The 16,743-nt window shown below is 35.2% G+C and overlaps 1 protein-coding gene across 1 annotated transcript in view; it reads left to right on the forward strand.

Moving 5' to 3' along the window:
• FMN2 (formin 2) overlaps positions 1 to 16,743 on the forward strand; it is a 155,906-nt gene that overhangs the window by 109,434 nt on the left and 29,729 nt on the right. Inside the window, 2 exon segments of the mRNA XM_065632449.1 lie at positions 1,426 to 1,518; positions 14,652 to 14,703. Coding sequence (XP_065488521.1) covers positions 1,426 to 1,518; positions 14,652 to 14,703 — 145 coding nt within the window.

The following is a 16,743-nucleotide window of genomic DNA, read 5'->3' on the forward strand; positions in this document are numbered from 1 at the left end:
AAGGGACTGCTTCAGGCTATTGGCATGGGTATAGGCTACGATTTTTGGTGGGTATACATCTTAATAAGATCTATACTTCTCTCAAGTCAGCTGAGAGATTAGGAGTTCATCGTACACTGCAGACACTAATTCAAGAGATTATAATATTGTATTTCTGTGAAGAATATGTAATTCATATTCTGGAAAAAAAGGTATGGAATTTGGGTGATATTAAATGTTGTGGTAGGTTCTATAGCATCTTTCAGATTTTTTTCCCTGGAGACCCTTTCAAATATTACAGAATCACACTTTTAGATCATATAATGATGACATACATAAGGCTACTACCTTTTGTTTCTGATCTTCAAAAGCAGACTACAATTCTCATCTGCAGATATTTGAATTGATGCAATTCTAGACATCATTTATATTTAAGGAGATAGTTATGATACTGTGTTCTACTGCTTTAAAATCTTTTTTAGGATATCTAACAAGTCTTCTGTATTTGAAGACACAATAATAATCCTGTTTCACGTAAAGAAACCCTGGAGAGCAAGCAAGGAAAATACATTTTTTAAATGTGTGCGCTTTTAGAAGAAATTTTGAGGCAGAATCAAGCAGGATTCATTTCTCTTGGATTATGAGAATTTATCACGGCCTAAAGAGATTTTCCCTAAGATAGAAATCAGAATTTAACATTCTCCTAAAGTAGCAGTGTCAAGTCTTCTGTTGCCTCAAGCAAAATTAACTTGGATAGTTGGTAGAAGCATGATGGTAACACCTCACCAATGAATAATCTGTGTCAGGGTTGCTTCAGGCTCCAACTTCTCTGTCCTGGGCTCTAGTGCAGCATGAACCAAGCTGTTCTGCTCCAAGGCCTCTCATAGACTTCAATCCATGATCACTATACTCTTACATTCTTTCACTTCAATAATTTTGCACTATTGCTTTTGAACACTGAGAGGCACTTCACTATGTCTATGGTTTTAGCAGATATCAAGCCCTCAACTGCTGTTACTGACTTAAGGTCCTTCCTATTATTTCGTGCAGGTTATGCATGTGAACTTTGTTTTGATTCATGCACTGTCACCTAGGGCCAGGTACATCAACATGGCCTGGGATCTGAGTTTGTAATTTTGTTCCTGTGCATCTCAGCCCCTTAAATTTGTCTCTCTCCTTCGAAACAGTTGAATACTTTTGTTAACTTCTGTTACCACTCATTTAAATTACACAAGATACCTGTATATTTTGGTCAAAAACATTTGACAGGGAACATAACTTTTCCTGAATGTATTTTCCTAGTATTTGTACTTGAAGTAGTGTGTTTGAAGCTCATATTCGAGCAATTTCACTGACTGTGCATTAATTTCAGTGTGTATTTTATTACAGTATATGTATCCATACTATGATGTGTCATCCTAAACTTATCTGTTACTTCAATTTTAGTATGTGAGACAGAAGCAGCAAAAGTTTATCAGCTATCACTAGAAGAGCACCTCCAGCCTTTCAAAGACAGCATGGAGCAATTCATTAGTCAAGGTAAATAATGAAACGTCACTTAACCTTTTCATGACATTTCAAAGGAAAGTTAAGGGAAAAATGTTTATACATTGTGGGAAAGGGACTGTTTATTTTGGCATCATAGAAAGATGTGGATTAGTTTAATCAGATGCCACACAGTTCTAAAAGATTTGCAAAATGATTCTGTTGTACTGTAGGTGACTTACTCTCTTTTGCATGACAGCAAAGACAAATGCTATTGGCTTGAGTGTGTGATCTTCTGATAAGTTCAACATTCCAGTAGAAAACAATTTTACAACCTTTGTTCCTTGAAAAATTATTGAAGCTGGATCTGTTTCATTAACTGCTTTCCAAAGAGAGAATTCTTTTGTATGCGCCAAAAACATAGAATAAGCATAGCGAAAGTAGTTAAAGGTTTTCCAGGTATAAGGCAAATCCATATGAAATACTTGGATGTGATGAGTGGAAAAAGCTGCAAGAGAAAATACATTAGAAATATCTATGATGAACTGGCATCCTGAGTGCTAGAAGGAAAATGCTTTAAAAATGGATAGACTATGCTTTCAATGCTTTACTAGACCCTTCTTTTGTAAGATTATAAGAGGCAAGTATAACTTTAAATTTTGACTAAAGATATATCAGAGCATTTCTTGAAATACTACTCAGTGTACCCTGTATTGACCTTTTTACTTTTTGGTTCAAGTTAGAATTCAATGCATCAGGGTGGCAGTGGCCTGATGAGTACACCAATGTAATTTTCACTTTCTTGACCACTTTTTGTTCCTTCTGCTTTAATATTGCATTTTACAGTAGAAGATAGTTATGTCCAGAACAGTAACTTAAGTGAAAAGCCAGTTTCTAGTGCTGATTCAATGGTGCTGTCAGTAATTTGTTAGCCTAGAGCTGTGTTAATGAGTTATTATATATAGAAATCATTACTAACTTGAACGTAGATTATGTTTGAGAGTCCAGTCAAATATGCATTTATCTCTTCTTGGTTAGAATACCCAACATAGCCATCTATCCAAGCATTGTAAGAAGTGGAGTACATATGTTCTAGCATATAATGATCCATGCTATAGGACTCTCAATTACAGTGAATAAATTCAGTAAAACCACCACTTAAAACCATCAAATGTGAAGTCATGTCTTGTAAGACAAACGTCTGTTAGCCAAACCTGGCGAACAGGATGTTGTCTCCAGTAGGTGTGAACTGCTTTAAAACTGCATTCTGATTATGTACATGGCATATAAATGTTACATTAGTGACATGATTAAACATGTAGCAAGTGTTTTACATTAAGTTTGTATTATTATTTATATGTAGATAGGTAGAGGACAGTCAAATCACAAGTTGATCTGAAAGAGATCACTAATGGTATACTGTAAATCATGCCATATGTTTGTATATTAACCTTAATAACAGAGTAGGAAATCAAACATGAGGATTACATTTCATCAGATGTCTATCTGTTAAATTTCTTCCACTTCTTTTAGAAACCATACTTTCAGAAGTATCTGACTCTATCCTTTAACTTACTTTATGATTTCTGACTATGACTTCCGCAGCATAATCGTATATAAGCTATATAGTAATCTGTTCTGTTTTTGCAAGGACATGCGATTCCCTTTCTTGATTACGTGTCTGTATGTTAAGGGAAAAAAAAATTCATCTCATCCATTAAGATCTTTGTGTTCCCATGTTAAAAGTGGATATTGTCGTGTGGTTGACAAAAGAAGAAACCCATAATGTCAGTAAAAGTATCATTGTCACTTTTTAATGAAAATAATTGGAAATATGTATTGTGAACACAGTGAACTGTGACTAAACAATTTCTACATGTATTTAAAACTGTAAGGCATATTTTTCAGAATTCTGTCCCAGTGCAAGAAAGACAAAGGTTAACATATAGGGAAAAAAGAATCCCTGGTTAAGTTCCAAAAATAAAGTAATTTTAAATACCTTTCATTATGAAATCCTTTGTTTTTACTTCATGGGATTGAATTCAGACTTGAAAGAGGCCATGTTTAAAGCAGGATTTCTCTTTCCTGTTCAGTGTTTGACAGGCTTTTGATCTAGATATTTTTTCTAAGGGCTTTTGTTGTTTATGTAGACATAATCGATGAGTCTTTTCAGCTAGACTGCACACATGATCATTTAGAAAAACAGAGGGACAATTCTTGGCACTTTTTGGGGATTTGTGTTTATATAACGTATGCTCTGGGCAAAGAAAAATCAAGCTTTAAGTTTTTATCTTTTCAAGTTCCAGTTTCTCTAAAGTCAGAAAAAGTTTTAACTTATAATTCACATGAAAAGCATTTTTCATAGAGTTGAATAATTTGGCATGTTTATATGATGCCTTTTCAGAGTAGATAACTTGTGTGCATAGTAGGACCCAAAAGTTCAAATAGCTAGTTATTTACAGCATATTCACTTATACTTGTTGCTAGCAGCTAAAATGGAAAATGGTTTTCCCATAGGCAAGAAAAGTTGGACATCAAATTAAATATCCTTGGCAAGGGGTTAGAAAGTCACTGCTTTATAAGAATAGTTACTGTCTGGCACAGTTACGCAACTTTGAATTAAGTTACTGTAACTAGCCTAACTGATTTTTACTATTGATGTGTTAATTAAAAAAAAAAAAATTTTTTAATGTTAACACTTTTATTAGATTAATCAGAGACAAGAAAAAGGTTGTATATTACTAGCTTGTAAAGATTATTTCATTTGAAAGATAAAGAAGGAAAAGAGGCAAGAACTTGTTCACAGTCATAATGTTTTTGCTGAAAATGCTAGTGGTATATATGATTGAGGCTGTTCAGTGTTTACCTTACCAGCCTAGTCAGTAGGCTAAATAATCATCATATTCACTAAAATACACAAATTAATGAAAGGATTGCAGTCCTTTTTCTGATGGATTTCAGCATCATTCTTAAAATTATCGCTCTACTTAACAGAAGATCAAACTACCTGTCCTGTCCTCTCTGCATCGGCTTAGTGGATATTTGCCACAATGCTTTATCCTATGCATTTGGTTTCTGAGGGTTTCTGTGCCTCAAAACCTCCAAGGCAATCCTCTCCATTCTCCCATGTTTTCTGTCTTGTTTTGGGATACACATGCTGCAAATCTTCAATCACAAAGTATATAATGTGATTCTTTTGTTTTCACAAATGTTAATATTTTTTTCCTGAAATTCTTCATACCCACAGTGTCTAGAAAGTGGGGGGGGAGGGATGGAAAGCTATTTCAAAAACAGTGATTGAAGAAAAACTGTCAGAAAATAGAAAACTTTAAATGATATTAAAGTATATTGTTTTGTTACATATTTCTAAGTATTTCTTTAAGGTTTTCCTTGAGTAATATAAAGGAGTGAAATTTACTAGAACAATGGTCCTTTTCCAGTGAAAAGTTATTCAGAACAAACTGTAGGAATACAAAGAGTACTATTTGCAAATCCCCAGTATTGGGTATATATTAACTGAAGTTTTCTGTCCTTGAGTTACTCGCCACGAGTTATCACAATTTGAATAAGAGAGATTGCAAAGGAAATCTCCTTTGTTTTGTATGTAGTAGTGGATAGATCAGGACACAAAACCATCAGAGATCACATCCACCAGTTTAGAAAGCTTCAGAAATCACTACTTTTCCTGAAAGAAATGTGCCTAACACACAGAACAATGGGGAAATACTGAGGGTGCTAATCATCATACAATTTGTAGAGGAATTTCATTAGCAATTAGTAATCCTTTAACCTTGTCCCCACTTGGTAGAATAGCCAGCTCATGTTGAAAGAATTGTGTGTGCGTGAACCACAAATGAGTCTCAGTCCCCAGTTTTTAACTGTGGTTAACTTTGCAGCAAAAAGCAGCCTTTGGGTGTTTGCTGTTGGGACTCCAGCTAGGCTGTGCATTCTTGTCAGCCTGATAAGGCAAGAAACTTATGACAGGAGGTAGCAACCATCACTCCCTTGGAAAAAGTAAGTCTGGTTTGGGAACTAGGAAGAGGCAATACATTGGAATGACAGTTTTTCCGCAAAAATTCTATAAATTGTACAAATGTCCCAGACTTCAAAACTGAGCAAGTCATCTGATACCCTATTCAGAAGCCAGACTAATGTCATTAGTTTTAGACTGTAGAAAAAGCATTATGGTGCAGGAAATTTAAGCCGTAGGATGCGTTGTTTGTAGAAGAAATAAAAACGTAATTTTCTGATGTTTAACAAAGTCATCCAAAAACATCAGGAGTAATTCCAGTATGATTGTGAGTTTGGAAGTACAAGGTAACAAGCCAGCCTTTGGTTCCTTCTGCTCTTACTTGGCAAAATTCTGCAGTTCTGCTCTTGTTAATGAATGCCAGCCCCAGGGTTCATTCTGCTGGACCCAAGAATACGCTCTTGTCCAGACCCAAATTTTAGCTGTATCCTCATGATCTTGCAGAATAAAGATGCTAAAGTTGTTCTCTTGGGTGAACTGTCTGAACCATCTCCCTCTTTTGCCAGGAAGAGTATTCAGGAATCTAGTTTCCAAACCATCAGTAAATTAACATATAAATCACCAAGTGTGTTGTATTTATCGCTGTAGCTGCAACCAGAGAGTTGGCTGTGACGACTTCTTTTAGGTCAAGCAGCAAAAGGCTGTGCATCATCTAATGATGGATTGTGGATGAGACTAAAGCATCAGACTGAGTCTTGGATGTCTGGGTTCAGTTCCTGGCTCCAGAAGTACTGTAGATGATTGTGAAATGAATGCTGCTAGGGTAATCTTAATTCTGTCATTTTCTAACCCAGAATGATTGATTTTGCAGATTCCATTTTTGTTAAATGTTGCTTTTATAATTTGATTAATATAAGGGAGAACATAGCATGACTTCATAATTTTTATAAAAACAATTTGAAAAAATATGACTAAAACATCATTAGGAATATATACAAGTTTTTATTTTTAAAAAAATGCGCAGAACATTAAGGGGTTGGACATGGGTAGATTTATGTGGTGACATTCATTTTAAATATTATCATCAAAATATAGTAATTACTACGATTAAAAAATATTTTTTTCATTTCAGAAGAAAATATTAGAAGGATATGAAGCACAAGCAACATAAAATCACTAGAAAAAAATATGCAGGAATTCACACTTAAATTAATTCCATGAAAGTTTACATTTTTATGTTAGTATTCTTTTCATTGGATTATTGAAAGGGCTTTTAAAACTTGTTCTTTGAGTGCTGAAACTATTTTTTTAATCTCACACTGACATCTTAATGCTAATAAATTGTTTAACGTCAGTATTGTATAAACTTGTCCCTACCTCAGATGTCAGCACCTCCATTGGTGTGCATTATTACATAATAATCCTAATTCAGATTGTTTTGCACTTGCAGCACTAAACAGGCTTCACTGAATTAGCCTCACCTTGCCTCAAAGTCCATGAAAGGACCTTTAGACTGGGGCCGATGGTGGTTTGTGCCTTTGGCACAGGACCACATTTGATAATTTCTGTAGGCATCAATACCATGATTGCAGACAGCACTGGTAGGGTAGAGTAAAAAAGGTATTTTGGCATCACCTGAGAACAGATCAATGCATGAGTGTCACATTAGCATGATACAAGTCATCCACCCCAAAATATTCTGAATAAATGCACCAGACTACTGAAATTACCAAAAACCTTGTGGATGGTTAGGAGGGAAAATTAATTCACACTTTTAATCTCTTCTCCAGTAAAATCCAAAATACGTTAAAATAACATTACTTTTCCCACATAGTTCTTGGGACAGAGAAGGAAAAATAAGAGTCCTTAGCTCCTTCATTGACTCTACTCCCTGTGGCATGACATATTCTCCAGCACTGCGGAGTCCAGGCTCACAGCCTTCCTTTGAAATCAGACCTGAAATCTCTTGCAGTATCTTTACTATACCTAATAACATATATTTAGTCCTAGGTATGTTAGCTGTGTGCCTTTTTAGTGCCTAGTCCTGACCTGACTCAGACCTTTGAGCAGTGTAGGATTTTAGAATTGGGAGCAAGGAACATGGAATGAGGAGCTCAAATCTGCACATGAAATACAAGGTATTTTACTTCCGTGAATGTGACATATGGCAACATTATAGTGAGGAGTTGCTGAATGTATATAACTAAGTATGGTGGAGTGTTTTTCTTTTTTTTGTCTTTCAAAGGGTGGCAAATAACCTATCTTCCTACCAGACTGCTGCCTGAGATGAATTAAAAGAGGACACAACTAGGAGAATGTGCTGAGAGCTCACATCTTGAAACAGATAGGGCAGATGGAACATGTGCTGATGTTTTTTGTTATTATTAATTAATGTAGTTATTAGTTTGTAAAATCAATCTCGTTTTATAGAGTCTGTTGTTAAGTTTAAATTTTTTTAACTTTCAACAAAGATCAACTTTCAGTAGTCACATATTCAGTTAAGAGTTTAAACTGTGGTTCTATGGATCTTGGTCATAATCTATGGGGCCAGCGCATAATTTGAGTTTTCCTGCGGTGTGAGAGTGTAAAGTCATTATGAAGTGCAATTGGTTGGGATCAATATAAATATTTATATGTTTAACTTATCATAGGTGTTGAAAAAACTGGAACAACATAATTAGGAAAATGTCTAGCATATTAGATGTTCTTTACCCAGTTTTCTTCAAGAAACTGGGGTCTGAACAGAGTATTTAAATGTTCTTTTTCGTGTAAATATGAATATCTTGGAAAATGGGGGAGAGCATGTATTCATGCTTACAACCTTTATAAATTTGTCATAAGAAATACAGAAGGATACAGGATTCTTGCTAGGATTTCCAGAGAAATCCTCCTTTCTTCTCTTGCAAACTTTCTTAGCGTGAATGTACACACTAATAAACCAAATGTACTTGGATCTTTGTTCAGTGTAAATAGAAATTCTCAAAACTATAGCAACGTAGCTCTAATGACTCACTGAAAAGGCATTGTATCTGTCCAAAAAAAAAAAAAACCCAAACCCCAACACTGGCTCCACTTGAAAGTTACTGGAAAGCACATTCATAGCTAATTATAAACAAATACTAGTTAACACTTTCAATAAAAAGAGGAAAAAAGCAAAAAGATTTAGGGCATAGACAAGCAGATGAAAGGATTCTTGTTGCCTTCCATCTGAGATTACTCAGATGCATTCCTGTATTCAATTACCTGAGAAGATGTGATATTCCCTTAAGAGAGCAAGAGATCAGAAGGGATGGCAGTTTCGTGCATCTTCTTACTCATAGCCCTTTGAAACTGCTTCAGCAGAAATAGCTTAAATTGCAACAGGGTTTGGGGCCAGACGGTGACTACAGACAGTAATCACTTGGGTCAAGATCATACCACAAAACAACAACAAAATGTTCTGGTGGAACAAAAGCTCTAACAGGGAGTTTGAATGCTGTTTGAGTAGACCTACAAGGTCTACTTGGAATGATTTCTGAATCGGAACCAAAGTGTTGACTTGTTTTGTAACTATGCTTATCTAGTATATTTGCACATAAAGATACTGATAATTCTTATTAACTCTTAGCTTTGAGTCTATTTTTCTTATGAAATTCCTGGTATTATTGTGTATTCAGTTTTAAGCTTAAGTTTAAAAGTTTTAATGCTGCTTTTTTTTTTTTTTAAGACACTAAGCACAAGCCCCTGTCATCATTTTAAAATTATCATCATTAATTATATAGACCCAGTTTAAAACAGTTGTCATAAGTCTTTGACCTCTCAGTTAGTCTTAGGTCAAATATTTCTTAAGATTTTCAAATCTTCTGGAAGAGATAATAGAGAGTGAAATGTTGCACTTTCAATCAAAAAATTGCAAAAACTGATAATATAGACAATAGATAATATATGCAATATTTGTATGTACAGAAAATAGTCTGTGCATACAGAAAATAAGGTATATTCATGTAAATAACTTTAAAAAAAATCAGATTTAATGCAGAAGGTATAATGGTTAAATTTGGAGGAGACTAATATGGAAAGTTTACTGGACTGAAAATGAGAAAGTACTTGGCAGTTTTCTTGGTTCATAGAGTGGCTTGATTCCTGCAGTGATTTTAGCATAATAGGTCTGAAATGTCACTTGCCATTGAGGTCAGAGCGGACCATTTGTCATCCGAAAATAGCTTTTGGTCATTTAATTTAATTTTCTAGGTCTCTTAAAGAATGAAGAAGGAGGGGGGGGAAAAAAAAAAAAACGGACTGAAGGACTGTTTGCAGAAAAGTGAATTATATTTTTTTTGCTAAAGACAATTATTTTCTAGAATGCCCCTGTATACTTACATTCAATTTTGTGAGATGCTTCAGATTTTCGTAAATGCATAGGTCACTTTATTATGGTTATTCATATATGTGCCTTTGCAAAAGTTTAAATGTAATCTTTGCAGGACTCTAAAAGAATTGGAAGAGCAAACACATGGAACAATGGCCTGTATCATTCTGGAATGTGGGTATATGCTGATAAGTACAGAGCTTTCGTGAATTAAGTTAATTAGGCTTCGTTTGAGGCCTTCTTGGAAAGCTCATTTTGAATTGCATGAAATCAAGTTTTATGCCCCAATTATAAAACATCAAATGGTAAATTTAAGCAAATGTAAAAAGTGATAAGGTAGAAATTAGAACATCTGATGAGAGTAAATTTTGAAGAAATACATATACCCTGTACTTAAAAGAATTGATTGAAGAGTCTTGGATATAGTACAGTCCTGCTTGGTAAGCAATGACGTAGGGAGGAAGGAATGTACTTGAATTTTGACCAAATATATCAAGTATTTAGGAAACATAGACCTTGCTCTAAAGGGAGACTATCTTTAAATAATCTAAAGGTATTTTAATGGAAAAAGCAGGCAAAGAGTGGAACATTATCCAACAGAAGGCATTAAAGATGTTTTCAAAAGAAAAAAGTGAAAAGATAATTAATTCAGTATAAGTTGCAAATAGTAGTTAAGGCAGCTTTGCTCTGTGAGGGGTCAGTTTCACTCTAAAATGTTCTTTTTTTGATATGGCAATGTTTTTCAGTATGACCTGAGGTTATTTTTCAACTATGTTCTTTTACGTAGATTTTACAGAATATATATGCCTTCAGGATTATGAGAGTTGCATAAAAAGCCCTACAACATATTCAGTGTACGCAGGCAGAGATATAAACCTAAGTTTTACCCCTGCTTCCTGGTCCATTATACAAAATATAGGGACTAGTATTTCCTGGTATGATATAGTCTTTTAATAGATTTGGAACAGTGTATTTGGAGGTGGTTTAGTAAGCTAGAGTCAAGGATCAAGAAAACTAGCTTTAGCAGGGATTGGAGAAAAGATGATGAGTCAATAAAATACGGAATATTTCATTTTGGGAAAGATAACTAACCCAAGACTGGGAGTTCCTACACTTGCCAGAAAAGCCTGTGAGCAGTTGCTGCAATGGTGAGCTGGTGGATTCCAAATATATATGAAAGCAGATGTGGCTGCTGGATGACTATAGGACTTATTTTAATGTTTTTCAAAGAAAATAAGATTTCCTGACGTAATCTTGCTTCTTGAAGATAGAGAGAAATTTTAGTGGCAGAATGGAGTGCTCAGATGTGCTCAGCTGCCATGGTATCACTGGAAATGAACAATTTTCCTATCAGCCATTGCCATGGTAGGATCACTGTGGAACAGGTAGAAAGTTTCTCCTTTTTACTTCACCCGTCGGAGAAATTCCCTTTTGTGAAAGGAAATACACTTTTTCCCCAAGACCGTTCTCCAGAGATGGACAGCTTTCAGCTGGTACTTAGCACTTAATTGATGCAGGCTGCCAAGAAGGAAGAATGCCAAACTGGTGCCTTTCAGGCACTCTCTTTACAGTCATGACGAACTGCTTTGGAGGAGGAAGTGACTGTAAAGATGCATTATATTGAATGAAATGATAGAGTCTAATGCACTCTGAGACACTTCAACTGAATCTGTCATATCTTTGAATTTTTTTTTTTTTTTGTCCCCTACTCAAACAGGAAAAATGATTTGAAAGAATTTTACCAGTGGGGTGATTAGCACAGAGCAAAATACCGATAAGAACTAATATCAGGTAATAATATTAGTGGCCAGTTCCAGAAGTTATAGGAATTTCCAGCTGCTTCAACATTGTATGCAGTCTATAGTAAGGCTTTTCTATTTTTGACAACAGGAGACCTTCCCTTGCTGCTTAGAGATCACTACATGTATTTGAGTAGCCATTGTCCACAGCTTTCACGTGTTTACTGTATACTAGTGCAAAAACAGTCATCTGAATATTTTCTTTGGACAGGAACAGATCTCTCAGTGTACCTTCCATATTTTCTTCTCTTTCACTGGTGCCACCTGTCGTCTTGTTTTCATACTGTTCTTTAACTTTTTATGTCTAGAAAAATGAGAAAGCAAATGGATTGCAAGTCAGATTTACATGTGAATGATATCGTTTTAATAACATGCAAAAGGGTTAGAAGTGTCATCACACATTTGAAGCAGACTACAAGGGAATTCTGTTTTAGAGAAAATTCTTTCCTTGCAAGACTCTGTTTAATGCCAAGAGGTGACCTGATGCAGGATGAAATTTCTCTCTGGGAGTATAGTAGCTGCCTTATGCATATGTACTTATTACTTTTTTAAAAAATGCACCTGTATCACTCAGGGATTCTCAAGATTCTTTTCATTGTGTAATACCCATTCTCTATTAAATGATTAAAAGTACAGATATACAAAGTACTTTTTTTCTTTTCTTTCTTCCTCTCTGGACCATAGTAAATTTCCTTTTTAATTGAAACAAAACTTGTTCCAGAATAGGGGCATTCTGATGTGCTTTGATAAGCCTAGTAGAGTATGTTGTGCTAGAACTCTTCCAAAAAGTAAATTGTGGAATATTTGCTCCATTGCGGGCTGGTAAATAATTGTTTGTAAGCATGTGCAGAACAGATGAAATAAGGAAGAAAAAACCCAAAAGTAGACAGCTCAGATGATGGTATATCCAATCAATGCTGGAAATTACAAAAAGACGTGTATCTTACAAATATGATGGGTGTATTAAAAGACTGTCCTAAGATGGAACATTCTACTCTCCATTTTCAAGTGTTGTTTAACAGAGAGGAGTACAAATTACATTTTTTTGGTAATAGAATTATTTATTTTAAAAGTTGTATCTGCAGATACTTAGTGGAAGTGTTAATGCGGAATTAGATATCGGATCTCCTTTCATCCAAGGACTTTGCGTGCAGTTTCTTCTCTTACACCATATGGTTTTACAAGTCATACCTTCACTTTCAGGATTGAAGTATGAAGAGAAAAAGAAATATTAATAAAATTCTGTCAAAGCTGCCAGGTTTCACCTGGTTTCATATCCAAAGCAAGACAAGGATTTCAAGAAAAACTGTAAGTCAGCCCAGATTCACTCAACACTGGGCCCAGGTTCACTCAAAAGGGTTGTGAGCCCTCACAAACCTTTTGAAGAATCTGGGCTGAGTTTCAAGTCAGTATTGAAACCTGCAATCAGGCAGGCTTCACGTGCTCTTGAATTTCCTTGAGAACATTTAGCCAGCTCTCCCTCAAGTTTTCTGTGGTTTGCTAGGATTTTTTTCACTTTCAGCAAAACAATGATGGAGCCTGAGTCTTCAAGTAATTATTACTAAATACAATGTTTGCTGCTGAAAGCATCCAGGCACCACTCACCCTGCTCAGCAGACTACATTACTACTAATAAAAAGCATTTGCAGCATCAGACATAGCTCTGATCTTTGTTCTGACTGGGGAAAGAATAGGGAAACTCCATTTGTGTACCTTTGCTACAGATTTCACATATCTATTTTAGTGTTACAGTATGGTTGTAAAGTGCTGCTGATTGAAACTTATTGTATAATAACAGAAAAATAGTTATCTTTGTTCTCTAATAATTCCATCGCCTTTCTCATTTTTGCCAAATTTAAGTTCAGGGTTTCCTTTTTCAAAGGTGATGTATCTATAATGTAGAAAAATCATTTTAATGAGTTATTATTGTAGAGCTATGTAGGGAAACTGGAATGAAAAAGAGCTTAAAGTTTTATGCTTCTTTTTTTAGATTTCTATATGAATTCTGTACTATTGACATTTGTTTCCAGGACAGTTCAGAGTCTCTTCATGTCCCAAAACCCACTGACTCTCAGGAATCCTAGAATTCTTCTAGCAAATTAGCAGGCCAGTACTCCAGCAGACTGAAAAGGAGAATCAAGTTCCGAACTAAAAAGCATTAGCCAAAAAAGTGTGCAGATCTTAAATGGGATTTAAGTTGTGCTACCTGGCTGACTGTATAATCTCACCTAAGCAAGCACACATGTGCAGAGCAGATTGTTCTATCACTTTGCACACTGGTGCAAATATGCATGTTCTTGTAGATTTTGTGTATTAGAATATCCATCTAAGTTAAGTGAAATGGGTAGAAAAAAAGAAAATGAGAGAACACATGGAAAATAGATATTTTTTTCACCAATGTGTTGCAATAACAGTTTTATATTTCTAATTTCCTTCACATGATCATCAAACGATGATTTCCTTCATATAAAAACTCAAGTTTTCAATAGGGGCCTGATATGATTCTAGTACTTCACTAATTGATGTGTGTATAGGGAAATGGGATTTGTAACTATCAAGCAACTTTTAGAAAAGCTACAAGGCTGAATCCTTCCTGCTCTTCACTCAGCTTTTCCTCCTCTTGGTAAACCAGTTCCCATATTTGTTAGGTTTTCAGAATCATTCTCTAAGGTGTGTTTTTAAGTGACTTTCATGACTTGGTTGTTGTTTATATTACTGCAAGAGGTGGGTTTTTTTTATTTTCAAAACTTGCTTAGAGGTTTAGTTGTGGTTGCAGTTTTGGTTTTGTTTGTTTTGGTTGGTTTTGATTTTGGTGTGTTTGGTTTATTGGTTTGAGTTGTTTGGTTTTGCTTGTTTGTTTGTTTTTAATAGAGATAACAAAATTCATGTAGCTTTGTTTGCTGGAGTTTTTTGCTTGGTTGGGTTTTTTTCTGTCAGAATTGATGTACATGAGGATATCCTTAGATTATTTCTATACATTTTATATGTGACATATTTTCAATGAACATTATCCTGAAACAACATATTTATCTTTCACCTTGTAGCTAATGCTTTGATTGTATTCTTACAGCTAAAATAGACCAGGAAAATGAAGAGAAGTCACTGACAGAAGCACATAAAAGGTAAGAAAGAACAATGCAGCAAAACCTTTCTATGAAAAATATGTTTTGGTAGAAGTTGCTCTAGCAGCCAGCATTATCATATTTTTGAACAGTGAAAGAAATGCTCTCAAAAAACCACATTTATTTGTTGTAAATTTTAATTTGACAATTAGGAAAAAAAAAAGGAGGAGTATAGACACGAAGCCTACCTTTAGAGAAATATTACACATGACTTCTGTATTTTAGAAAATACAGGTACCATGTAAAAATAAATTCAGAATATACCATTTGGACTGAGGGAAAACTGTTCATGCTACATCAGAATCATGGTGATTTGACAGATACGTAGGATGCCCCAGACAACTATTGTTCATTAGGTACCACTTCCTGTGCTTATAACATGTCTGCTTTAAAATAAAGAATGGAAGTCTGATTTTTAATATACGAATGATATGTATAATTAAATGTGACTTCCTTTGTAGAATTGCTAATAGATGTTTAAATAGGGTTTTTTGTGGTAAAAAGCAAAATACCTCATTAAATTTCATTACAGATGTGTGCAATTGAGAGAGTTTTCAAAATTGGGAACCTCACCGCATTGCACAACTTGTGGTTTCTTCTGATTTTTTTGGCAGTGTTCTCCAGAAGCAGCATCTAAATGAGACAGATTTTTATCTCTCCCAGAAAAAAATCAAAATGTGACACACACTGTTTATAGTCCAGACTTAGTAAGACTGACAGTCTGCGTTTCTTTTCCTTTCACTAAAAATAGCATCTTCTTTTTGTAATAGCTACAACTGCCACTGCATATAAGCTAATGAATATATTCATTATACATTCCCAGAGCTGGGAAGACTTTCAATAGGATTCCAATAAAATATTACCACTATAAAAGTTTCTAGTTTTTACTGTGGTTTGTTAGCCATTCTGTGGCTCTGATGCCCAAATATGCTACCTTCTGTAATGCCACAGAGCAGTTGACATCTTTCCTGGTACAGCACCATGTTTTCTGGTTTTCTGTCTATTCCCTTGGGCCAGGTATTAAAGACAGTGGATGTTCCTCTGCCACAGGAAGGTCCCTTCTCCCTTGTAAGAACATGGTAGGTCCTTGAGTGGCAAAGCAGTGATGCAGGATCGTGGTCGAAAAAACGAAACAGCGAGAATTGCTTTGGCTTAGTATTGTACCTGCTGCTCAAGTAAATGAAAGGCATTTCTGACGTTTCTTAGGTTTGTTTAACTGCTGAGTTACATAATTCTTATCCTTAGAAATCTCCTTCACAATGAAAACTTGAGAGAAGAAACTGCTGTTAGGACGAAAGATTTGTATGATCTCTGACCACTCTTTTAAGGAAACTCTTTCTCCTGTGGAAAATGAATCAGACTACATGTCCAAAGCTGACAGATATCTAATGGGAAGGGGACTCTGCAATTTGTTCAGAAATCTTGTGGCTTGTCACTGTCTTCTGGTGTCTAATTGACTCTCCATTCTTCCCCCGCACTCCGCCCTCTGACTGCACCAGAAACATTGTATCAAAAACTTCCTATTGATAGATCTAGTATCCACGATATGGGGGAAGAAAGCAAACCGCTCCCTGGATTCTCATTCAGCTTGGGCTGCTACTTCCAACTTGTTCCAATTCTTTCTTCTCCTTTTGCGTAGTAGCTTGTCAAAGAAGAAATTTGAGCTTCGTTGTTCCTTTTTACTGTGGGTATCTAGCAAGGATAATATCACATGCAAAACCTTCTGTAGAACACATGAGGAATTATGCTACGATAACATTAGGGCAAAGTCATTTTTTACTATTATGTAGGCTACATTTCTCTTTCTTCCTTTTACCTTCCCACTGAAATTCTTAATCAGATAAGTGGTATTTATTAAAATATTGAAGATAGCTTCATGCTATAGCTTTTAGTATTATGAGTATTTATTTCACAAAGATGTTTAATAGGGCTTAGAAATAAAATGCTTGGTTTCTTTTTTGGCAGCGGGTGGGTGAAAAAAGACATGAGAGCTTAAAAAGCTAAATAAAAGATTAGTTACATTTGGCTAATCATAGGTAC

This window comes from Caloenas nicobarica, chromosome 3 (assembly GCF_036013445.1).
Source record: "Caloenas nicobarica isolate bCalNic1 chromosome 3, bCalNic1.hap1, whole genome shotgun sequence".
NCBI lineage: Eukaryota > Metazoa > Chordata > Aves > Columbiformes > Columbidae > Caloenas > Caloenas nicobarica.